Here is a 26,257-nt window from a genome sequence, read left to right as displayed (position 1 = left end):
GCCACCGTCCGCAAACACATGCAAAACATCTCTTACAGTGAGTCACTGAGACATATTCTTTATTGATCTTATAGTTTCATTTTCGAAAGGGGCTTTTCTGTTTCTAAATTTGTGACACTTTATATACTGACAACTCCCCAGTTTTTCTAAGAGAGTTAGTGGCTCTGGGCTCATAAAGAATTTTGCCAATAGGTCATGAGGGTGAGCTTAAACCAATTTTATTTCATACATGAGGCATGGTAAGGATCAACACATGTTAATAGCTGACTTTATAGAGTACTTACTGGGTGTCAAGTACTGGACTAAGTAATCCCATTTGGTCCTCACATAGCCTTTGGAGTTGGCACCTCTATTTTCCATTTGACGGATGAAGAAACTGAGGCACAGAAAGCTAGAGGGCAAAGGAACCAGAGTCCAGACCTTGGCACCTTGAGTCTGAGCCTATCTTCTTAACCACCTCTTAACAGCTGCCTCTACTGCAAAGACCTCTCACAAGGGTCAGGAGTTTCACAAACAGTGCCTGAAGTCCAAAGCAACCTGAGGACCTCAAACAGCAACCTGGCCACACATTGGAGCCTGAAAGCATCCCCAAGCATGAGGCAAATACCATAATGGGTTAACATCCGGGGACTTTTGCACTATTCTTGCAGTGTTTCTGTACATCTGAAATTACATCGAAAGAAAAAAAGAGTGTATTAGAATATTAGTTGACCTGGAGGCATCTCTACAGGAATTGTCGATAGCAGAAAGTGTTAACAGGAAGTGTTAATAGCAAGATCCAGAAAAGTGTGTGTGTGTGTGCGTGTGTGTGATGGGATCCCATTTTTGTAAAAGAAACAAGTTACACACACACACACACACACACACACACACACACACACACACACACTCCTCCATATCCTTACATGAGGGTGGAATAAAATATGTATGATACATTAAAAAAATGCTGGAGCCCAGTCCCCAGAGTTCTACTTTAATTGTTTTAGAGGTAGTACCTGGGCCCAGGTATCTTCTTTAAAAGGTCTTTAGATCAGGGGTCTTGCTACACATTGGAATCACTTAGAAAGCTTTAAAAAGTCTTGATGCCCAGACCGACTCAATCAGGCTCCCTGGGAGTGGAACTCAGGCACGGGTATTTAAAAATTCCCCTAGAGAATGCCAATTGGTGTCAAGTTTGAGGCCGGGGCAAGGCCCTCCATGCAGCCAAGGTCTAGAATCATTTCTAGAAGGAAAGGGAACCCAGGTGTGTAACACTGCTAGGTGATGGGCATTTGGCATCTATTTCAATCCTTGGAACATTCCACGAGTTAGGAACCCCTGTCGAAATAGAGGCTGGCTCCAGAGATCAAATAGCCCGCCAGAAGTCACAGAGCTAGGAGAGGGTGAGGGACATCCTGACCCACCTCAAAATGCAAAGGAGGGTGATGAGAGCTGCTTTGAGAATGTGTCATTGCCTCCCAATCTCTCCTTCCCAGGATCACAGGAGTTGAAATTCCTCTGATAAAGATCCGTTCCTTTGGGTTCCTCCTTTCAGGAACTATTAAAAACAAAACAAAACATAAAAGCAAAAAATCCAAGAGGAATTATGTGTTAATTGGAACTTGATGTCTTTCCAGTGAGTGCTGGGAGTTCTACAACAAGGAGAAAGAAGAATGTGCAAATCTGGGAAAGGATGTGATATAAAAAAGGTATAAATCTGATCTCGACATTTTCCTGCTCAAAATCCCTCTATTCACCAGCCTCACCCCAGGCTTTATAAAAAATGCCAAATGTTGTCCCACCTCTGTACCTTTCTTGACTCAAGTGACTTTCCCAGGTTTCCTCCCAAGTGCGTTTTGGATGCTTCACTTTCTCATGAAAGAACAAGGGTCTGGGTCACAGTCCCCAGGCCAGTAGAAGTCCAAGGGAAGAGGAGACAAGAGAGGTGGGCTTTGCAAACACTGCTAAGGTTGGGTGTTCAGGGCATTTAAATTCAGGCACGTGGCAGAAAAGCTGAACAGTGTCCTTTGGGCTAAAGCCAGAGTCCCTTATGCCAAGAGGACTGGAGGTTAGGTAGACGAAGGGAGATCTCAGGTGTGGGAGTCAGAAAACCAAGGTTAAAGACCTGCCCGCCACCTTCCAACAGTAAAATGAGGGCTAGTATGACAACCTCCTTCTCAAGGTTGTGGTGAGGATTAGAGATAATACATATAAAACACACCTATACTCAACACAGCAGGCCCTGGGCAGTGTCAGTGGGATAGTATGCCAACGTTATAGGCTTGTGATGTGTACTCTAAGACCAGGGCTGGAATGAGCCTTGACCTGGTCTCTACCTTTTTTAAGTTTAACTTCATTGTGGTTAAGAACACAACATGAGATCTACCCTCTTAACACATTTTAAAGTGTAAACAACACAGTATGGTTAATTATAAGTACATGTTGTGCAGATCTCTAGAACTCGTCTTACATAATTGAAACTTCATGCCCACTGATCAGCAAGCCCGCGACTCCAGCCCCCGGCACCCCGCATTCTACTGTCTGATTCTATGAGTTCGACTATTTTAGATACTTTGCGTAAGTGGAATCATGCAGTATTTGTCCAGTGACTGGCTTATTTCACTTAGCAAAATGTCCTCAAGTTTCACCCATGCTGTTGCATTTTGCAGGATTTCCTTCCTTTTTAAGGCTAATAATATCCCATTGTATGTATATACTGCATTTTCTTTATCTATTCATCTGTCATGAACATTTAGGTTGTTCCCACATCTTGGCTATTGTGAATAATGCTACAATAAATCTCTTTCTCTTCGTTTATTGAGTGCTTATTGATTATATGCCAGTAACTGCTTTAAGTGTTTTACATATATTAATGCAGGTAAAACTCAGAACAGCCCTATGAAATTCATGCTGTCTTTATTCCCATTTACAGATGAGGAAACTGAGGCCCAGTTAGTATGGCCCAAGGCCATAAGTCCAATTAGGCTGAAAACAAGTTTGAACCCAGGCAGTCTAGCTCTAAAAACAGTGATCTTGAGCACTGTAATATTAGTATTAGTATTTAACTCATAATAATAATGATTGAGAGCAAACTATGAGTCAGGCACTGTTATTGGCAAGGTGAAGATGAGACCTATGCATCCAAATGATCTTGGGTTACTCAAGAGATCCATTCATTCCAGAGGTGACACTTCTCCTTATGATTTTGGGGAGAAGGGGTTGTTCTTAAGAGTTGGGGAGAGTGGCCCAGGGGAAAATGATCTTCTTTGATTTATGCAGTTTTTCAGGCCGTCAGTGGGCCTGAAAAACAACCATCTATGCCACGAGCAGTCAGCAATAATGCTCTAATGCTTTATTTTACAATGGCAAGTCAATCTTTCCCAGCACCTTGTAACTTTATTGAACTCGGCATCCCGCTGCAGGGCAAGCCCCGAACTCTCCTGAAATGATATATTCTGCTTTCTGCAGTCGTTACTTGGCGTCGTTGCAGTCTTGGTGTCACACACAGAGCCGGCCTCTTCTGAGAAGGCCGCAGTAGCAGCGGCTGCAGTTTTCCCGCCCTACTGAGCGCTCACTACAAGCTGGACGCTGCGCTAAGCCGGCCACCCGGAGTCTCCAGGAAGCAGCGGGTGCATCCTCAGTTCTGGGCGCCTGCAGCCATTGCAGGGTGGACGCTCGCCTAGTCGCGTGCTGACACGTCCTCTCCGCGCTGCGACCAGCGGCCAGGGGAGGAGAAGGTGCCCTGTGCGTACTCGGAGAAGGAGGCTCCCGCGGGGCTGGGATCGTAGCTGCGCCGCCCGCCGGCTCTGCTGTGCGGCCCGCGCCCCACGCGCCTCTCGGGCACGCGCTCTCGGCCCCGCCCGCGCGCGGCGGACGCACCGCCGCGAGCGCGCACCCTCCCCGCGCCCCGGCGGCGGACGCACGGCCACGAGCGCGCGTGCGCCTCTTCGAACGTCCCTGGGAGCCGAGCCAGAGCGAGCGCCGGGGCTGGGCGCGCAGGAGTGAAAAGGAGGCGGCGGCCGCGGCTGTGAGCAACAGATCCGGGCGCCGCGAGCAGACCCGCTCTGCTGCAGGGCGATTGTTTTTTAAATTTCCAAAAAATTTTATTAATTTAGAAAAAATCGCATTTTTAAATGGCGCTGGCCCCGGGTCAGCGGGTGGTTTTCTCTGCTTCAGGATGGGCTTTGCCGTTTCCGTCGTGGGCACCACTGGTGGCCTGATTGTCAGTCTTCTCTGGGCATTTTTAAGGCCAGGAGCCGAGCGCTGCATGTAGGCGAATCACCCTGCAGAGCGGTTTGGCTTTTAAAATTGTGATTTTTATTTTGGGCAGAGAGCAGTCGATCTCGGGCACTTCGTCCTCTTTGCAGGAGAGGCTGCGAGTCAGAGGTGGGTCGCTCGGCGGGTGAAATTCCTCCAGGAGTGAGCGAGCCCTGATCCCGCGCACAGTCCCGGCGGCCCTGAGTGTGTGCCCTGTCCCTGCCGGCGCCGGGAAAATGGAGGCTGTGATTGAGAAGGAATGCAGCGCGCTCGGAGGCCTCTTCCAGACCATCATCAGCGACATGAAGGTAGGTCGCCGGGGGCGCGGCTGCGGCGCGGGCCGCGGCGCACAGACCTGGCTGCGGAGCTTCGCCTCCGCCCGGGGCCAGGAGCCCGGCCCTTGTCTGCGCGGTGGCCGCCAGCCACCTGAGGGAGCGCTCCGGCCCGGTTTCACCTGCTCACCCGGGGCGCCGCTCTGGGCTCTGCTGGGTCACCGCGAGGGCGGCTTCTCTAGGGGGTTCTGATGCCTCCTGTCCTCTCCCCGATCGTTGTCCCACGGGGCGGCCCCATGTCCTTTCCCCAGGGGCTCAGGGCCCTGCCTCCAAGTTTTCCATTGTCTGTTGCTGGACGGAGTGTCTGCGACCCGCGGAGGCTGGATGCCTGGGCGGACACCTGATTCCCCCGGGTACGGGGAGGGGAAGCCTGCCGCGGCGGTGGGGAGGGAGTCGGGGCTCTGCCCGGCTGCGGGAAGGAGCTCCCAGCCTGAGGGACTGGGAGAGAAACCTTCCTCACCCTCCTTGGCTTTCAGGTCCACCTTGGAGGGGGAAGCGGGGATCTGAGCAAATTAGGAATTAATTAGGCTGTTCCACAGCTGGTGAGGGGGTGCATGCCTTCCCTCGGCCCTCCCTGGGGGCGCCGAGCAGAAGTTCCCAGAGCAGCTTTGGGGGGTCCCCTTCTTCCCCTGACTGCGGCTCCCAGCAAGAGGACAAGATTGGGGCTCCCCAAACAACCGTATCCCATCCACCCACCCAACACACACAGACTCCACGTTTTCTCTTGGGAGGATTGTGAAAATTGTGCGTGCGCGCGTGCGCGCACACTCCTGTGTTGGGGGCGGGGAACAACACCCTGGCTTTTTACTGCGAAGGGTGGGACTGGGGATAACCTGATCCTTGGAGGTGGATTTTCTGGTGCATAGAGATAGACCCAGGGCCGTGTGTTACTCATCCAAAGGAAATATAACCAGCCACGCGAGCTGGCTGGAGGTGGGAATTGGAGGCGGTGGGTTTTTTTTTTTTTTTTTTTAATATGTATTTAGGGAGCTTCTCTTTGGCTCCAGCCCAGCCCCAGTTTGCCTCAACAGATCCGGGGAGGTGGTGTTTAATTAAAAGCTCGGCTTCCAAAACGAGTGGGCAGGTTTGGAAGCTGTGCAGCGAGTGGGTGTGAACAGCCCCTCTTCAGCCGCGGCCTGGGCGCCAGGAGGAGCTTTTGTCTGATGAAGTATGAGGTTTGGAGAGGGTTCGGCCTCCGAGATGGACTTTGGGAAGGAATGCTCAGCTGTCACGGCCAGCTTTCCCCTTTTAGAACCAACTGCCACCTCGCCCAGGGTGAACTTTTCCAAGGTGCCTCCGTCCCGGGTCCTGGTCTTGTCCATTTTGAAATCCTTTTACAGAGCCTGTGCCTTTTGTCAGAAATTGACATTCATGTGGCATTATCTTCAGAGAGACCCTGCTTGCTCAGGAATGCCTCTAAGCCAGCCGCTTGGAATTAGATGGATTAGTCCCTGTTCAAAGACAGCCCCTTGCATTCCTTTGCCCCCAATCCACATTGAACTCTTCTAAGACAAAGATTGGTGTCCCCTCCTTGGACTCTGGAGGGTATTTCTGCTTAACTTCAATTTTACCGGCTTTATAATCAAACAAGATTTGATTTGAGGCACACATGCATTCTCATCGCTAGGGGAAGAATTTGAGATGGTCTGGTAAAGCTGCTGGTGTTTTTTGGAGGAGAGAAATGGATATTTCCAGTCCCTCTGTGCTGACAAGGACCCGGTGACCTGATAGGTCTGCCCACTGCAGTCCCAGAGTGTTCACATCTGGAGTTTTTCCTCTCTCTTTGTCCCTTAATCCAGAACCCAGGCTCAGTTTTTCCCGTTTACTTGCTTGAGCCCAAAGCCCTTCAGAAGGTTACCCATCCCTGGGTGGACCCCCCTGCTTTCCACCTGCAGCACTCTGGCCCTGGGGGTTTGTGGGTGCTAAGCTGGTGTGCTTCTCCCTCCACAAGATTCCAGTTAAAAATAAAGACCTATTTAATGCCCCTTCAGGGCTGGATCTATAGTTTGTGGTTCTTGAGTTCTTTCTCTTTGAAGGTAGTAGAATTTGTTCAACATCCTGTGGGAAGGCATTTATTTTAAAGGTTTTCGTTTGATTTGTTTTGGCAGTTAAAGGTTTGAAGGCAAGGTAGAACGGAAGACTCTATATGCCGTGGGGTCTGCGGAATTTCAGACTTTTGGGGAGTTGAGAGATAAGGAAGAAAGAAAAGGGGTGTCTGGTTTTCAAGATGATTTATGCATGACATAGTTTCTGAATATTTTCATGGAGTTTTCTTCTTACAAGACTTCTTCATGGATTAGATGACAGTGACATTTTAGAGGGACTTTTAAAATTTGGGCATATAGGATAAGCAGTGTATAGTATGCGTGTGCATGAAGTTGCCAGCAATAAAAGTCAGTTTTTAATATCTGAAATCAGCTGACTTTCTAATGACCCGCTTAGCCTCTTTTTCTCTTCTTTGAACTCCCTCGATGGGTTTGTAATGCCTTTGGCCCCCTTTCTGTTTGCTTTGAAGGACAAGTGTAAATGTTGGAAGTCCTTTTGGAATGCCACCTTGGGAAAAAATTGAGGTTATTTTTCTCAGCAGCGATGTTGGATTGGGGTGAGGAAAGGGTAAGGAAAACGGCTTTTTTAGTAGCATTTGATTCTCCAAAATGAACAGTAGCACAGGAAGGGAGTCAGTTTCCTCTTTGGAGAAAAACAACAACAGCAACAAAAAATGGAGTAATTTCAAGGCCTAGCACCATCCACCTTCCAAAACCAAAGCACCTCAAGGCATCACAGGGCTAGAGAGGATTCTGTCTGTCATCTCCTAATGATCCTCATCCAGTTAAGTCCTCGGCCGTCAGGGGGTGCGTTTTTACCCTTTTCAGGAAGGAAGGGTGCGGAAGAAACCGTCACTTTTCTCCCATGGGGATCCAGCTGTTAAATAACTTATCGATTCCTTGATGAGAGGAAATCTTGTTTTTCCCCTTTCTTCCACCCTCCTCTGGTGGTGGTCACTAATGAATGGTGGTGTGCAAAATCGCTTACTGGCCGCCTTCCCGCCCACCCACATAAATCAAGTCGTCTGCTGTGAGCTGGTCCCAGAGGAAAGAGAGGATGAGACATTCATGTGGCTGGAGCAAGGACCCATCGACTGTCTATCTGGGGGAACAGTAGCTTGCAAGTGACTGTGTGTGGAAAGCCAGTTGACTGACTTCTGATATTTAGAAAATGTTGATTATATTAAGGGGGTCCTGGAATTGTTTTGGAGTTTCTATCCAAGTCTTGGCAAAACTAACTTTTGCAAAGAGCAGATTACCTTTTTTTTATTGTAATATAATTGACATAGAACATTATATTAGTTTCAGGTGTATAACAGTGATTTGATATTTGTATTTTTTTATTCTTATTATTTTTAGTAATTGAGCCAGCATAGAATTCTGTGATGTTTGAGGGACTTTTAAGACTAAGAGACTCTGGCCGATCTTGGGGACAGCTCACCCTGTGGATGTCTTTCTTCTTTTAATAATTAACTTAGTTAAAAAAAAAAAAGTCAGATGCTAAAATCAAATGTTTTCCTCAGCCTTGTTGCTCAAGGATCAGCATGTTAGGAGCTGAATAGGGCTTGATGGAGGGAGAACTTTGTACTGGGTCGGAGAGTGTGTCTGGGATTATATAATGTGACTGGGAGTGAAGAAACGCCAGCCACACCTTGAATTCCCCACCCCACGTCTCACTTAAGACGGGGTGTCCAGTTACCAGCACCTGTGCGGAGCAGAATAGGGGCCTTGTTCGGTTCCTCCCCACTGCCCCCGCCTCTGCCACCAGCGGCCTCTCTCCTAAGTTCTGCCTAAAATTAGAACTGCTAAAGGGACTTCTTGAATTTCATGGAAATCTTTTGTGGTTCGAAGGCACGTCATGATATTTTCCCTCACTTATCATAAGATCAAGAATGTGGGTAGCGGGTCTAGCCCTGGTAATGATTTCAGGCTTTTTTTTTTTTTTTCTTTTTTCTTCTCCCTACTGCTTTGGCTGTGGGGTTCCTGTCGGAAGAGAGCTTTACTTCCTCAGTGTTTATTGGGGGCCTGCTATGTGGAAGGCCTCCAGGAGCCAGAGATCCATAGGGTTAGGGGAAGGTCGCTTGTCCTGCGGCTGTAAGTGGCTGACATTGAGTACAATATGGCAGCTGTGAAGGAAGGGCTTGGAGTCCAGCCTGGGGAAGGGCTCATCACTCCCTGCAGGGCTTCCTCTGAATCTTCCCCAAAAATGGGGAAAACCCAGCCAAGGCCTCTGCCAGCGGCCAGGTACTCTGAGGGAGGCGGGCTACCCTGTAAATGGTGACACACAAAGGCAGGACAAGCAAAGCCCTTGTAAAGTGCAGATGGGCCCCACGCCGGCTTTTCTCTTAGCAAATGGCCATGTTTGCCCCGGGTTTTATGGCTTCCTCAGTTTGGGCCTGTGGGAGAAGAAGTTGAAGTAAAGGTGTCATAAAATCGGCAGCAGGGAGCTGCTCAGAATGGGTGCCGGTTCAGAGATTTGGGGCCTGTTCTACGTAGATCAATCTTTTTGGCTTTTTAGGTGCAAATCTTGTCCAGGTTTGGAAAGAGATTTTTTTTTTTTTCGTGGGGAGGCGGGTCTTGGCTTGAGTGTTTCTGTGAGAAAATCTCCTGTGCATCACATTTAACCAAATAGTCAAAACTCATTGCTTGATGCTGTGAACCTTTGTGTTCTGAAATTCCAGTTAGTCATCCCCCCAACGCAGAGAGACATCCGCCGTAGACCATGGTTTGCGTGGAAGGGAAGCTGAGTTTGAATTTTGCCTGGTTCAGCTGTCCCTCAGTTCTTAATGCGAGTAACGTGTACCTATAACTCTGTAGTATTTATTAGACATCAGCACAGTTGTAAGCACCAAGCTCGATTTCAACAAGATATAGAATTCTCAGTTAAATTTGAATTTCAGATGAACAGCGAACAGTTTTTTCGTATCTGTCATGTGCATGCTATGTCTTCTCAGATGCTGACCTCTTAGGCTTTGACCTCTTCTTATGCTTCCTAGGGTAGGGAAAGGGAAAAAGCTAAAATGATATCTGTCAACTTGGCTAGCTCCTTCGAGGTTGTTAAAACGCTTGGAGGGTGAAAAGGTTGAAACTATTGATCCATTAGATGCTTTATCTGTAATTTTCATCTAGGCTTTTTCCATCTTCCCAGGGATGGGTGAGAGCTGGCAAGATTTCCTTCTGTAGCGAGACCATTTAGATGTTCAAATTGGGTATGGAAAAATGAGATCATTTCAAGTTCACCATGACTTCTCGGAACTGCCTTCAGGATACTTTCCCCTAAAACTCACACCTCTGCAAAAAACAAAGAAATACCTCTTCCTGAACCAAACACAAGCTAGAGGACAGATTCGGCTGCCTAGGATATCAGGCTGGCGGTATTTTTGGGGCTCCTTAAAGGGAACTGACTGATGCCTTAAGCAGTTTAACTCAGATTTGCAGATTGCACTGCCGATATGGCCTTATTAAGTAGCAAAGCAGAGAGACAAATGGAGTAAATTAATTGGCTGAGCACTGAGGAAGTCCGTTGTATTTGATTGCTGAAGTTCTCCCTTGAATTAGCTGAAGACTGCGGAAGATTTCATCTGAGTATCTGCCGCCCCCAACCCCAACAATCCCAAAAGCAAAACCAAACCCACCCAGTGTAGATTCCAGAGCAGCCCACATGTTATCGACGTTCCCCACCTCTTAGCCCAGGGAAGGCCTTGGCTGTGTTGCCTCTGCTGCTTTGCAATTAAGATGCTTTGGTGTGCCACGTACAAAGTAGGTGCTCAGTATCCATTGCTTGTGGTGAATGGGGACAGAAAGGAACCGGGTGAGAACCTACTGTGTGCCAGGCATTGTGTTAAATGTTTGGCGTGCGTGGTTTCATGTCATCCTCACATCAGTCGTACTTTACAGATGAGAAAACTAGGGCTTGGACAGAGTCAATAACTTGTCCGAGGCCATGGTCATGCAGGCTGGTATTTGGATCTTGGCTTATTTAACCCTAAAGCTGTAGCTCTTTAGAAAGTGCCGAAAGTCGTGTGCGTGTGTGTGCGTGCGTGCGTGTGTGTGTGTGTGTGTGTGTTTATTTCTGGACGACAGCATTTCACTTGTCTTGAGTCTTACAGGAGGCTCGAGGAAGGAATGGGGGTTTTATCTCTGTGCCTGTAGCCCAGAGCCAGCCTGGAGGTGTGAGCTTGAGCTGAGAAGCTGTAAGGACCGTTGTGGGTAGGCAGCTTCCATCGGGCTTGCAGTTTTGTGGCAACCGTTTAATTTGTGATATATTGACAGATTGTGGCTTCCTTCCTTTTCCCACTTACCAGTCTTTTCTAACAGATAACCTGGCATCTCCTCTCTTCTTCTTTCTCTGGGTGTGCAGAGGGGAAAGTTTTTGGGCCAGGTTCTGGCGGTCACCCTTGGCTCCTGTCCTTGTCCCCAAAGCGCCTCCATGACGGGCCAGAGGGCCACATTTATATGCCGGTCTCTGAGGCTGGGCGACCATGTAAGCTTGACAGCCCCTCCTAATTATATGAATTGAATAAGTTCACCCAAAGTTCAAATGACTCCTCAAAGAGAACTCCTTACCTTGAACTCATTTCGTGTCCAGCCCTGGAACTCCCTTGTAAAAGGGTTTTCTGTGTTTAATTATGTCCCTGTAGCCCCAGTTTGGGTTGAGTCGGTAGAACCATTACAAGTCTGTGTTTGGAGAAGTAAATAAACTCCTTCCTGTGTTGATTCTTGGCACACACGGCCTTGGTCATACTTTCTAAGTGGGTTTTCTTTTCCTGTCTAGTTTAAGTGGGTGAAAAAAAATCAATTGAGTGCCTTTTGAGCTGTGTGTCTTTTTATTTGCTTTCTTTCCCTCAAAGAATTTGGCCAGCAGTAGAAGTATTAGCTTGCTCAGCATCAGCAGCTTCCTGGAGGCAGATGGTGGGTTTTGCTTGGGACTCCCTTCCCTGTCACCTCCCCCAGGACTGGGGTTTCCAGTGGCCGGGAGAAGTGCGCCTGGCCAGAGGAGCAGGTTCTGGGCAGGTGTGCCCCTTACAGGGATAGGCGTGTTGGGTTCCCGGGAGCCATGACACTGATGCTTGGACCCTGTTCCCCAGAGGTTCTGAGCTGTATCTTGGGCATTGGGATTTTTAAAAGCATCCCTAGGTAATACCTGTAGCCAGATTTGACTGTACACAATTTCAGGCCCCTGAAATTGTTTTCTCAACCTTACCTAAAGGTTGGTTTAAAGGGTTTTCTCAGCCTTAACCTAAATCTGAGTAAAAGCATCTTTAGATGGTTTTACCATAATGTGAATATGCATAATGCTACTGAACCATACACTTAAAAATGGTCAAGGTGGTAAATTTTATGTCATGTGTGTGTGTTATGTGCCCCTGAGTTGGCTCCGACTCCTGGCGACTTTATGACTGAGTGATGTCCACAGGGTCCTGTTCTCACCGCCTTGCTCAGCTCCTGTGGACACATGCCTTTGGCTTCTTTTATAGCCAGCCCGTCTCATACTTGGTCTTCCTCTTTTCCCGCTGCCTTCTATTTTCTCAGCATTATTGTCTTTTCCAAAGAGCCCGGCCGTCTCGCGACAGGCCTGAAGCAGGACAGCTTCGATTTTGTCATGTTTGCCCCCAGCGATGTTTCAGGCTTCATTTGTGCCATAGCCTGCTTGCTCCCGTTTCTGGCGGTCCAGGGTATATGTATTTTACCACGATTAAAAATAAAAAAGAAAATTTATAGTGAAATGACGTTAAAGTAAATAAATTGAAATATAAAAATAACAACAGAAAAAGCATCTTTAGAATATGTGGCTAGTTTTAATGGATCTATGATAGTTCTAATATGATATTATTCAGTGACGGGAAATTACCAACTATGGTGGCCACTAGCCATATGTGACTGTCGAGTGCTTGAAGTTGGCCAGTATGACCAAGGGACTGATTTTTAAAATTGATTCGCTTTTACTCGGTTTAGATTTACATGGCCGTGTGTAGCTAGAGGCTGCCATTTTGGACAGTGCAGACTGATGACGTACCGTCCAAGTGAAAATGTGCTTCTTTTTCACTTCTGGCCACCTCACCACCCCTGAGCCCTGCTCCCGTGGAAATTCTAGAGCTCCTGCTCCCCTTAGAGTCGAAGAAGTCTGGTTTTAAATCCTGTGGGCAAGTTACTTGCCTTGTTGAGCCTCATTCGCCTCTTCTGTGAAATGGGTCTAATAAAGTGTCCCCTTTACAGGGCTGTGAGGATTCTGAAATGCTTGTGAAGGGTTTCTGGCCTGCAGGCAGTCAGATATTAGCTGCCGATATTATTCTGTCTTGTAGATTTGGGCATGAAGACCGCCAAAGTCTTTAACTCAGTGTAGTAATTATCTCTGCCACTTCTTAGGGCAAATAGTACCCTCCTGCCTCACCCAGATGTATTTAGAACTTGCAGTGAAATTGCAAGAAATGGAGAAGTTGAGTTTGTTTTTTTTTATTGCTAAGTCACTGTTGAGTTCATTATAACCTCATCTGGCTCCACCAGACCTCCCATTTGCATTTCTCTGTTTGCAAACCCACTGTCAGTGTGTAAGGCGAGGGGAGGACTGGGTGCCTGGCTGAGGTCCTCAGGGCATTTAATGCTTAAAAATGTCTTTTATAGATGTTTACACCAGGGTAAGGGGAGAGGGAGGAGTTGCTAGTAAGGACCAGCTTTTTCCGTCCACATTATTTGAATTTCCCTTCTTTTTCTGGTGTGACCACCTGAGTAAGTGGCCTCATTTGCCTGTAGCCTGCCCTGTAGCAACAGCTTCCTTTCGAGCTTCTGCCCCTTCTCTTGACTTGGCTGTATTGGGGTTCTTGCTACCTGCCTACCTGCTAAATGTGGCTCCCCTGCCTTAGCTTGGTATTCAGGGGCCCCCATGATTTGGCGCTAGCCGAGTGGCCTGCTCTGTGCCCAGTACTCCCCAACCTGGATCCCCAGCTTCTCTGATCACATCCTGTGTTCTGCATTCTCGCTGTTTGTCCCACGTAGAGGACCCTTGCTGCCATTGTTGCCTGATGAAATCTTTCTCATCCTTCAAGGTACCACCAGAAAGTTACCTAATTTGATCCCTCTTTCCGCCAAGCCAGATACCCGTCAGCACTTGTCACATTCTGTGTCGACCCTACGTAGTGTTTTTATTGCATGCTGCCTTTAGTGGTTGCCCTTGGCCTTTGAAGCCCGGCTCTGCCACCTCCTAGCTCTGTGACTTGGCAAGTTCCTCAGCCCCCCTGAGCCCTGATTTTCCTATCTGTAAAAATGGGGAGGGGGAGATAATAGCTTCCTTCTTAACATTATAGAAGGATAAATGAGAAAGTCTATGTAAAGGGCTAGCATGAAATAAATGGTAAATTAAATGCTTGGTGTATCGGTCTGAGCTACCTGATAATTTCCAGGGGGCTACCCTGCTGATGGTGGCATTCGGATGTCTCAGAAAGTCCAAAAAACCTCTGTCTTCACAGGAGTGAAATGCTTTTCCACTTTAAGCATATAACTAACTTGAGAGAAGCAGTATTCAGCACATATGATGGTGTGCCTGCTCTATGCCAGGCACCGCTGGGTGGGAGATGCACCTCTAAACAAGACAGACGGAGCCCTTGCCCTAAAGTTGTTTAGAAGAGGAGCAGACAAGGAATTAGAAATCAGTTTGGTTGGTGTCAAGGTGTCAGCGTAAGGGTTGTGGAGGTCCCGGGGAGGGCCTCTGAGTCGTATTTGGAGTGAGAGGACAGAGTCGGGGGCTTTTGGCACAGATGATACCCAGGCTGAGACCTGGTGTTTGTTTTACCTTTTTCACAAGCATTTATATGGTACAACCAACCACTATTCCAGTGCTTTACAAATACAAACCCTTAATCGTCACAAGACCCGGTAAGGTAGTTCCTGCTGTAATTCCCATTTCACAGCTGAGGAACCAGGTGCAGAGAGGTCAAGCCGTCTGCCCACATTGTACAAGGAGTGAGAGGTGCAGCTGGGATTTGAACCCGGGTGGTCTTGGTCCAGGGCCTCAGCCCTTCTCTACCACGCCGGGCTCCCTCTCACCACACGGCATTCTGGGATTCCTTTTTAGATTCCGCAATGGGTGTCTTTCATTGATCTCTTTGATGACTAGTCTGTTTATACCTTCAGGACTCAGGATGAACCAGATCAAGCATAAAGATCTAGGCTCTTCTCTAAGATGCTTCAAGAAGCTCCAGAGGCCTCCCTCTGTTTGAAGAGGAGTTTAATCAGCCAACGACATGAGGTCGTTGGGCAGTTGATTCACCCTGTGAGTGCCTCTGACTTGTCAGCAGAGGGAAGTATGTGGGGGGTAGGCGGGTGTGAGACCTAAGGATCTGACACAGTTGTCCAAGGTGACAACCACATGACACGTTTGTTTTGCTAGAGAAGCCCCCTCCATCAGGGTCACCCCAGTGACGGCTGTGCACCCACATGACTGAGTGCAAACAGGAAGGGGGATATTTGCCCTAGGAGGCTGGACCAGCTTTGAGATTAGTTCCTAAGGAGACAGACCTCAGTCTTGCTTGAGCCGCAGCCCATTACGGAAGTCTTTGAGTTTGCTTTAATGGTCGCTCACTCTTTGTTTTGAAGTGATTGTTTACCGAACCTTCAAAGCTAGCTCTCCAGCAGGATGTGATCTAGGCCTGAATAATTGGATGAGGCACCCCAATAGGAAGCAAGTAGCGGGGAGCGGAGCCAGGAGTAGCTCTCTGATGGCCAAGCCTTTGGCATCTGAGCTCCTGGAGGCGGGGGCGGAGCACTCGGTGGGGGGCGGGGGGGGTCTGAGATGTCCTGCAATCTCAAGGTCCCCTGGAAGCTGGCCTCTTTGATGTCTTGCTGGCCCTAATTAGGGACACCCTAATTAAGCCACTAAGGAGGAAGCTTTTTCCTAAAAATAAATTAGCAGATGTTTTGAGAGCATTTCATGAGGGATTACTTCTCACAGATTATGCAAGTAATATAAAGTTAATGGAAGACAAACTGAGAAACCTCAGTTAGGTAAAAAAAAAATAAGTCACCCTTAACCACTTGGTCACAAAGTGGGTTTTGTACACACATTTCAGACGAAGGTTCGTGTGGCCTCTGCTGTGCCAGAGATTTCTTTTTTTACGTAGCTTTTCACTGCACAGCCTTTCCATACATGTAATTATAAGCCATGTCAGTTTTAATGGCTGCGTGGTGTTCTACTGTTTTGTATGTTGTAGTTAATTCATTCCTATTTGAGGACCTACTCTGTGCCAGGCTCTCCGTTAAGTGTTGAGGATACAATAGTAAATAAGATGGACACAAATCCTGCCCTCCTGGAATTTATATTCTGGTGTGCTGGGCTCAGACTCACTGAATTAGTCAGTTGTCTTGCAGATTAGAAGGATTATGTGCAGTGGGGAAGAATAAAGCAGGGACAGTGTTGTTTTTTTCGGGAGAGCCTCACAGAAGAGGTGACGTTTGAGCAATAGCTCATGAAGTATATGGCTATCAGAGGAAGAATGTCCCGGGCACGGGAAGAGCATGTGCGAAGGCCCGAGGTGGGAGCCAGGTCCTTGCTGGTTCGTGTTTAGGCCGTGCCCAGGTTTCCACAAATTATAAGCAGCACTGTGACGCACATATCCTTGTAGCTAGACATTAGTTTATATTACATTAGGGTTTTGCTCTCCTAAATGAACATTTCTTCCCGCTTTCAAATTGTAAACTCTCCTAAAGCAGGGGCAGTGTGATCAACTTGTCACATCTCCCTCCCAGGGAGCAGTGGCCTTCCGCACTGGGCACAGCTGGTGTGCTCTGCTACCTTCCACTAAACAAGGCCTCCTCCGGGACGGGACCCTCAGATCCCACCCCAGGCTGCTGGAAATGACACTTGGGTGGGTGTCACCAAAAAGGGTGATAACCACGAGTGCTATTTCTGGAGTCATTGCCATCTGTTGACTTCTGTAGTCACGTTTCCCGTGGCGAATTTATCCTGGGTCAGAGGTATGTACTTTTCAAGGCTTTCGGAAGCCATTGCCAAGTGCCTTTCTGAGAGCTCACACTCCCACGTGGGATTGCTCATCACCACGGTTGCTTCTGAGGGGACTTGAGGACTGAGAAGTTCCTGAGGCCACAGCTTCCAGGGCCTCAGAGGGACACGGCATCTTATCTGGTACCGGGGATTCTCAAATCTTGCTGTACGTGATTTTAGTGAGCAGAGCTTGAGTGTCCCCTTAGGGCCCAGCCCCAGAGATTTCCATCGTGTGGATCTGGGGTGGGGCTCAGGTATCTGCAGTTTTAACAGATGCTCCCCAGTCAGAGTCTGGTAGGTCGTGCTGGGATTGTACCATGAGTAGGTGGAAGTGGGGCTGGTTCTTGGGCCACCCTGAGCCACCAAGAACCTCCTCTGCAGTCATGTGATTAAGAGGGCTCTTTCAGCTGTGCCTGCCCACCCCCCAGATTGCCCCTCCCTGGGATGTGTTCCTGGTGAACAAAATGATTTCTGGGCCTGAATGTAGCAGACCGTCTAGACTTCCTTTCTTTTGTTAATTTTCTCTCTTTTGCAGATAATGCTTCCTCCCTTCCTTCCTTCTTTCTTTCCTCTTTGCCAGGAAAATTCCCTTTTATCCTTTAAGACCTGGGAAAGGCAGCCCCCACCCCAAGCTTGCACCAACCCCACCTTCCGGTACTTTATATTTGGAGCGTGGTGCCCTCCGAAGGCCTTGGGATTGGCGGCTTACACATTGGTGATCCCTTATCTCTGTATGGCCTATACTTCACTTGGTGCCTGCGCATAGTAGGTGCTCATTAAATGTCTGAGTCAGCGTGGCTGGCATTGTTACATTGACTCATTAAAACAGGTTTGGTGGCATTTATTGGGTACTCAGCCTTCTAAGTACTTGTGTTATCTCCCTTACTTTCATTCCTATCCTTTGAGGTGGGTGGTACTGTGGGCATCACTTCCAGATGAAGACAGGGCAGCATCTGGTGACTGAGTAGCTTCGGTCAGCCAGTGGGTGATCTGAAGCTGTACAGTCTGACTCTGGAGCTGTGCTCTTAACCCCTCGACCCTACTGGTCCTTTCACACTCCAGAATAAGAAAGATATCCAGTGGGAAGACACTAAAACCAGGGCAGTGACTGTAGAAGTAACAAACACAGCCATCACCCTTTTTGGTGACGCCTACCTGGGTGTCATTCCCAGCAGAGCGGTAGGGTTTGGGGGTGTAGAGGAGGCCCTGTTTAGTGGGAGGTGTCAGAGACACGAACTGTGTCCAGTGCAGTGAAGCCACTGCTCCCTGAGGTGGATGTGACAAGTCGTTCACACTGCCCCTGCCTTGGGAGAGTTTACAGCTTCAGAGTGAATACAGGATGAGCACAGAGGTGCTCCCCGAGGACAACACAACCCCAGGCACACTCAGGATCCGCTCTGGGTGTCTCTGCTCAGGGCATTGGTGACATTGCCCCCAGGAGGAACGGGTCCCAGTCAGGCAGAGCGGTTTTGGAGTCGGAGGCAAGTCAAAGAGAACACGTCTCCTGGGAGGAGAAGCGGATGAGTGTAGGCGCGCAAACGGAAATAATGCTAAGGACACTTAACATTTTTATAGGGCTTGCAGGTCACCAGGTATTTTGCTTAGGCTCATTCTCTCACGTGGACGTTTATATGCAGGAATAAGCAAGTAGAGCAGAAGCTTTGGACTCTGTATAGTGGGACCGAGGTTCGAGGGGAGGTGCGTATTTTTTATTCTGGTGAGGCTGAACCGTACACAGATTTTTTTTTTTACTAGAACTTGGGGAAGGCCAGGCAGCCCCTGCATTGGGTGCTTGATATGGAGTTCCCAAGTGTCCGGGTGTGGAGAAGCAGGAAGTTTCAGGTGAACCCACGAACAATCTCATTTTTAAAAGAACTGGGCTACCTCAGGGAGACGAGCGTGGGATAACTCAGGTGTGAGGGAACACCGTCCCTGACCTCAGGCAAGTTGCCTGACCTCGGTGGGCTGAGCTGGGGAGGACTGGAAGTGTTACCTGTGGGAAAAGTTACCTGCCTGCTGCCAGCCGCCCTCCCGGGGCTGTTGCGAAAGCCCTTTGTGCCCTCTGAAGTACTGTATGAAGTGAGATGATAATCATGAGGCAAACTGGGACTCTTGGAAGGCTCCAGACAACTGTCTGAAATGATGAAGAGATATCATGGTGGTAAAAACGGGGTGCGGGGAGGGAGATGAATTTGGGGATTGGAAAAGAGAGGACAGGGATTTTATTTTAAAAAAAAATGGAGAGCGTGACACACACCCCAATTTTGTGAAAGTTAAAAATATAGAACCAGAAACTAAGCTGCAGTCATAAAAAAAACCCCAGGGATGCTCCGTGACTTTGTCATTTTAGGGCCAGTGCTGCCCTGTAGACTTTTCTGCGATGATGATACTGTTTTACATCTCCACTGTCCAGTGTTGGAGCCACTAGCCACATGTAGCTCTTGAGTGCTTGGGTGAGGAACTGAATGTTTACTTTTATTTAATTGTAATTAATTTAAATTTATATAAGTCCACGTGGCGAATGGCTCTTCTATTGGAAGGTTCAGGGTAGACTAAGGGAATGTTTTTTGGTAGAAAACTTTAAAAATATATACTACTTCGAAGATATGGTTGATGTATTTGTTTGGTTCTTTTTTATTTCAAGTGGAGCCCCCCCTATATGTCAGAAAACAGGCATTCTGAGCCTGGAACCTCAGAATACAAGAGGAAGAAAAAGAAGCCTGATGTCCCTGACTTAATTAGGGTGTCAGAGTTACAAATGGAGCAGTTTGTGAGGGGAGGATGGATGGAGGGAGCACCTTTTGTGGCTAACCCTTCCTTTTTACAGGCATATTTATTGCTGGTGAGCTTGGGCGAGTGGGTGAGGGTGGGCGTGCAAGGAAGCAACCATTGATTATCTCCAAGGCTGTCATCCACTTGATGGACAGGGATAATTAGTGGATTAGGCAAGCTCCAATCAGAGAATAAAAGCCTAGGATGGTTTTTATGATGGATGGGCTTGCACAGTGCCTTTCATCTGAGGATCTTGGGAGTCCTTCATCTTGCAGGCTGGGGCGGGGAGGGGTGGTTTTGGGGACGAAGCTGTGACAGGCGTGCATGGGCCCTGTCCTTCGTCCCGCGCACCCACTTCCGGAAGCCGCAGATTGCTGTCTTGCACTTAAAGAAGCAAGGGGTCCAGAGGCACTCCTGCTTAGGTCATAGACTTCCTCTTGAAGGTTTGCTTTTCATTTCCCTAAAATCTCAGCTACATATACCCAGAAGAAGAAGGGAAGGGACGTTGTGGGCTGTGTTCCATGCGCTCACCCTGCTGAAGTTTTTCCATAGACCTGGGGAGGGAGCTGGTGGCAGAGGTGGTGGCAACTGCAGCCCATGGTGATGCTCCAGGCAGGCTGTCCCATCTCCTGGTAGGAGCAGGTTGGTTCCAGTGTCCACAGAAAACCTGAGGATGTGATCAAATTACCCGTAATTATACCACTCAGGACAGCAGCTGTGAGCATTTCCAGTGCGTTCCTAGCAGACCTTTTGCTGCACAAAGGGCATTTCTTTGTTGTGTGTTTTTCACGTGATTGAGGATCCTGACCATTGCTAGGGTGATATTATGGCTCCCCCGAGGCATTTGCAGTTAGTTGTAATTGGGGTTGTGTGTTTGGGGAGCCTTTGCACCCCCATTCTACTCTGTCTGGGCTCCTACAGGACCCCAATATAAAGCAGGACCCAGCCTGCCTGCCGAGTGGCTGTCTGGAGCCCTGAGGCTGGGCCCCAAGGCCGGGCCCCGAGGCTGGGCGTTCATCCTGCTGCTCACGCTGGCCAGAGTCAAGGCAGCGCTTGGACCACAAACTCGGGCAGGTCTGGGGACCACAGCGTCACTCCGATTAAACATGCAACATCCAGGCCCCACCTCAGACCAAAGGAATCAACACCTGTGTTTTTGCAAGATCCCCAGATGATGGATATTTAAGTTAAAGTTTGAGAAACGCTAATATAGGTACCTGGCACCTAGCCACTGCTTAGAAAATGGTGGTGATAACGATGGTGCTGGTGACAGTGATGCTTGTCAAGGTGAAAAGAGATGCCTGGCAGTTTTCCTGTCCAGTTGTCTGCCCAAGTCTTTAGTTCTCGTCAGCCATGATTACTGGTAGCCAGGCTCTGTCTGGAAACTGGGCAGGACAGAGGCCTTCGAGCTGGAACATGGCTCCCTGTAGCCAGCCCCTGCTGGTCTGTGTTTTAGTCTCAGCTAAACTGGATTCCTCCTCCCAAGCGTCTTCTCCAGCTCTGGCTGCTCTGAAATGGCCCTTCTCCAGCCGTGGCTCCAGGCCCTCCATGTCCCCTGTGCGGCAGCTCAGTGTCTGATTCCCTCAGCTGTCCACCGGGCAGCACTCACAGCGGGCTGGGCTGGGAGAGGCAGTTGCATTATTCACGGGACACCGTTAACCAGCCGTGCCGTTGAGTTACACACAGTTTATTCTTCTGCTCCGTGTGTGGGATGCCATCTTGGGCTTCTGTTTAATACAGTGCAAAACAAAGCACAACAGAACCCCAAGCTAGAGTGGCCACTGGCTGAGTCCTGTGCCATGCGTTAGGCCAGGGGCCTGCCCGGCCTCCTGGCTGTGGGGGAAGTGGCAGAAGCGGAGGCAGAAGAGGAGAAGCACCCAGGGGTGTGCTCAGAGCTCAACCTCGGAGGTGCGGGTGGGGCAGCCAACTCACACATTTTTGGGGTGGCCCCCAAACTCTTGAGGAGTTGAAGATTAGGTGTGCCTTCTTCCTCAGAAGTAAGACAAGGAAATCATTCTCCCCACTACCCAAGGGACCAGGTTGCTGTCAGGTGTGGGACCCGTTAGCCAGGTCCTTTCGTCACCTGACTGGTTTGGATTTATGTCATTTGCCACCTGAATGAAGGCTGCCTGGTCTTCCTCCACTGTCCCATTTGTGGCTGAGCTGTGGACCTTGCCCTTGAAGGCTGTTTGTGGTCACGTTGTCCACCTGCCCGTCCCCTGCTCCCCGGCATAAATGCACCTCCCCAGTGTCCCGTGGAGAGAGCCTGCTTGGGTCCTCTCTGCCTCCCTGTCTTCCTTCTGGCTAGATCATTGCTGGATCCCCGCTGCATCCCTGCCTCTCACTTGAGTCCCCCCTGCATCCCTGCCACCCCCTCTTACTAGAAATGCTTTGCCTCCCTCCATTCTGAGTCCTCGAGCTCACAGTGGGTTACGTGATGTGAGGGCAGCAGATGCATCCAAGAATGCCCCGGATGAGGTGACGTTTGAGCCGTGTGGTGGTGGCTGAGTAGTTGTCAAGGTCGTTGGATGCCCTGGAGGTTGGAAGAGAGGACAGCCCTCAGGGGTGGCGTGTGTGGTGTGGGGAGCATGGTGACAGCCAAACAGCTTGATTAAGGGGATCCTTTACATGCTTGTATACAAGCCCACTTTCTCTTCCCTTTTCTGTGACAGGGGGCTTTTCCTTTCTCTTAGATCCCAGTGCGATCTGAGTTCTGTTTCCAGCAAACTGCTGAGGATTTGAAACCTTCCCACCCTCCTCTCCGAAGAAATTCAGGTGGTTCCAGGCAGGAGAATGTTTTCCCCTTTGCCTGTGACTTTGGACTTGGCAGACGAGTCTCACTTCCTTTGATCTGGGTCTGTCTGGAAAGGCGTGAAACCTTGATGTGTTCTCCGGTGAACCCCCCAGTGCGTGTGCGGGGGTCTGCGTGGAGACTTTTTTCACAGTTCTGGGAATGCCTTCTAGCGATCTCCTCAGATGTGAACCTGCTCAGAACCGGGCCTCAGGAGAGAATTTTCTGGGACTTCTTGGTGGACAGCGGTACAGGATAGAAAAGGAGGGACTGTGTTGGAATTTCTAAGGTGTCCTCAGCATCCATTGTCTCGACTGGCAGATTTCTTGGGCAGTCTGAGTGTGCCGCCCTTTACGAAGTCTCATTGTCTGGAAAAACCCAGAGCTTTTGTTCTTTTCCCTTTCCTTCTCTCTTCTAACTTTCCTTCACCCTTCTTTCTCACTTCCTCCAAGCTTTTGCATTTTCGTAGTAAAACCACCTTCAAGTGGGTAGAAACTTTTTTTCCTTTAAATAAACTTCAAAAAAAAAAAAAAAAAAATTCCTCCAAGCTTTTGCATTTTCGTAGTAAAACCACCTTCAAGTGGGTAGAAACTTTTTTTCCTTTAAATAAACTTCAAAAAAAAAAAAAAAAATCTGGAGCAACCCAAATCACCTTGCCTTTAAATTTGAATAACATTTACACACTTAAAATTTTTTTCTTCAACAAGGAGGTTTTTGTCTTCTGTTCTTTTTTTTTTTTTTTTTAGAATCCATTAAATTATAGATTGCTTAAAACAGGTGGGCCTGACACTTTGATAGACTGTCAAACATCATTAAATCAGGAGAGATCTGCTTTTGGCAGCCTTCCTCTGGCTGAGTGGGCGTCCGTAGGCGGAGAGCTGCATGCCTTACCCCTTGACTGGAGAGGGGACCCTCCTTCTGTAGCTAATTTTGTAGCGACTGAAATGAGGCTCCAAGTGGGGGCAGGTGAGTAGTTTTCAAAGTGGTTGGAGCAGCTGTTTTTAGGCACGCTCAGCTCATCGGGTTGGAGCATTCCCCCCACTGTTTGCCTGGGAGCGGCAGGCAGAGACACTGTCTGACACTGCACCCACGGGCCGTGGTCTGTTCCTGCTGTGACTGCGGTGAGCTGATAGCGAGGTGCAGTGACACAGTGGGTGCTGTGCTTAGGACTAAGGGTGAGGAGTTCCCGCCTGGATGGACAGTCTGATGGAGGGAGTTTTTAGCTTCTCTCTGAGCAGCCTGAGAAATGCTTGAATCATTCCTACCAAATGTGTATTGAATACTTACTGAGTGCCCATCGCTGCTCCAAGCACGTTTTATGTGTGACCTCATTTATTCCTCACACCAGCCCTGCGAGGTAGTGACTGGTCCCCATGCAGAGGTCGAGTGACTTGCCTGATGTTGCACTGCAGACGGGAGAGCCGAGATTCAATCCGGGAGAATTTGTGTTCCTTGTTCCTTTCTTACTTCCTTTCAGTGTTGCGTGACGTCAGCGTTCAGTAATGCTGATGGAATGATTTGTTTGTATTATTTATCATCATCAGGAGCAGGCCCTGAGACGTAAAGCAACTTCTCTTCCCAGTCATTTGCTAGGCAGGACCATGGCGAGGACTCGGGGCTTGATGCTGCCTGTGTGGGCCTCTTGCCCTTCTGGCCTGTTTGCAGTGGAGGCGCCTGACCTTTTTCTTGAGGAATATTGTGGATCATCTTGGTGATCTTCTCCAGGGGCTCCCGGATGGGAGTGGGTGGTGCTGGGGAGAGGAAAACCTGGCTCTCATGTCCTTGTCTTTTGTGTAGACGAGAGATGATGCTGCCTTTGGCTAGAAGTTGGTGGTCAGTATCTCTGAACATCCTCATTCTTTTCATAAAGCTTCTCATACTGTCCTGTGGATCAGAAAGAGAAAGAATGGCCGGATGAGGCTGTAATGGGTCGGTCGAACTCTTGTGCTCTTGAGGGTGCTAACTGATGTCCGTTGCCCGCTGGTCGACTGGTCTCGGCCTTACCTGCTTCTTTATTTGAGTATAGATGTAGAAGGGGGGTGTTCATGCCTGGACTTGATAGGAAAATGCTAAATATGTTAGCTGTTACAGTTGGAATTCCCACAATGTCTTGATGAGTCTGGAACAGGGGTAGCCTGAGCTCTCACAAGGCTTCATTCAACATAAGTTAGAATAAAGTCATGCTCTTGAGTTGAAGAACCCTCACCCGCATTCCCTTACCCCTAACTCTGGTCACAAAGACTGGATGGAGACTACGTGGCTTAGCAGTATGGTGACAAGACCTAGGCATGGGTACTGGCATCGTAGCTCAGGGCCTCTGCCAGGATCCCTGACCTAGTGTCCCTTAGCGTCCCAAGAGTAAGTCGCTGCTTGGAGGAGTAAGTCCCAGGCCTGCAGCTGGGCCAAGCAGAGTCCAGTGCAGAGCGGATGGATGTGATCTAGCAGCTGGTGTGTGGCAGACTGTAGGGTTTGGGTGGATTGTAAATTCACGGTGCTGTTGTTGCCAGCACCTCTAATTCGATCTTAAATATTTTATGTAATGACTTGTTTTTTTCATAAAAATGATACACAGCCTTATTTAAAAAAGTAGCCATGGCTGTAGAAGAAAGTACAAACGAGAAAGCAACACATTGGTCCAAATCTTAGTTTCCAGAAATGGCCCATTTTAATATTTGGTGGACAGTTTTCCGGATATCTCTTTGCATATTTTCAGACAGACTTGATAGCTAGAGAAATACGTACATAGTTACTTTTATAACGAGGTGTTCATGCTCTGTGTGGTGTTTCACAATAAAAATATATTTAATTTTACTTTCATTTAACTGAAGAATCAAAACTGAAGTGAAGTAATACCAAAGAAATTGCTGAATTTCAGGGAACTGTTTGTTCACCAAAAGAAATAAATTCCTCAGACATTCCTCTAAAGCAGTGGTTCTTAACTGGGGAGGATTTGCCCCCACAGAGACATCTGGCAATGTTGTTACAACCAGCAGCATCTGTGAATGTTACTGGCACCTAGTGAATAGAGGTCAAGGATGCTGCTAAATGTCCTACAATGCACAGGGCAGCTCCCCATGAAAAAAGATCACCTGGCCCAAAATGTCAGTAGTGGCGATGTTAAGAGACTGCCTTGAAGGCTAAGAAAAAAAAAGATTATTAAAACCATTAGGAAGGTGAAATCATTATGTTTTAGCTCAGTTGCAGTTTTAGACTATTTGGATTGGGCTTCTCAAGTGAAAGACGAGACGATTAACTTCATCGTATCGTTTCTCCCTCCTCTCCTCGGTGGCAGAATCAGAAGTGGCACGTGTTGTTTTTACCATGTCACGGTTCATTTACATTCTGTCCTCCAACCATAACCCTCCCAGATGTTTAGTCTTAGTTCTATATTTAAATGATTCGGTGCCAAACACCACTTCTGTAACCATGGTTTCCTTTCCTGGGTTTGTTTTGCATCACCTATTGGTCGGTTGGCTCCTTGATCTTAATATAAATGTAATGTGTATGCACAGGGGGGTGTCAGACCTCACCCTGATTTGGCTCAGTCAGAATTGCACCTACAGCTTTGAGTTTGTGTCTGAATGCCGTGCTTCGAAGGAGAGTAGGGAGACACAGTGGGGTGGTCCCAGGACACTGTGGGGATGTGAGCCAGGGTCCCGGGTAGAAAGGGGATTGCACTTGGGGAGCTGAAAGAGGGAAGGCTGCGAATGAATGTGCCGGTTATCCTCAGTTCTTTGAGAAGGCTTCCATGTGGAAGCAGGATTGGTTTTAGAACTCTGAGGGTCCCCAGAAGGTTAGAACTAGGGTGCAGGGGTATGTAGGACAAGGTAGAGGATGTAGGCTGCTGTGGGAGGGTGCCGAGTTCGCTATTAGCTGGAATGTGCTGGGGAACCACCTGTCACCATGTTGTATGGAGATGGCTGGGTTCAAGCCATCAGCACAGCAGCTCTGTTTAGGTAGCCTCCCAACCTTGAAACTCTGATAGTCTGATAATGTTTCCAAGTAGCCACCTGGCCTGGGGAGCAGCCCCAGCCACTCTGCTTCTCTCCCCCCGGGCATTTGGGATAAGAGTGAGAAAGCCAGAGCC

At 48.6% G+C, this 26,257-nt stretch overlaps 1 protein-coding gene across 1 annotated transcript in view; it reads left to right on the top strand.

Annotated features, from left to right (window-relative positions):
* Positions 1-3,882: 3,882 nt before the first annotated feature.
* Positions 3,883-26,257, top strand: part of MTSS1 (MTSS1, I-BAR domain containing) — a 157,217-nt gene continuing 134,842 nt past the window's right edge. The window contains 1 exon segment of the mRNA XM_023530980.1: positions 3,883-4,544. Within this exon segment, the coding sequence (XP_023386748.1) occupies positions 4,473-4,544 (72 nt within the window). The 5' untranslated portion in view covers positions 3,883-4,472.

This window comes from Pteropus vampyrus, unplaced genomic scaffold (genome assembly GCF_000151845.1).
Source record: "Pteropus vampyrus isolate Shadow unplaced genomic scaffold, Pvam_2.0 Scaffold59, whole genome shotgun sequence".
NCBI lineage: Eukaryota > Metazoa > Chordata > Mammalia > Chiroptera > Pteropodidae > Pteropus > Pteropus vampyrus.
The sequence above is the reverse complement of the archived record's forward strand: the minus strand, read 5'-3'. Positions and strand labels throughout refer to the sequence as shown.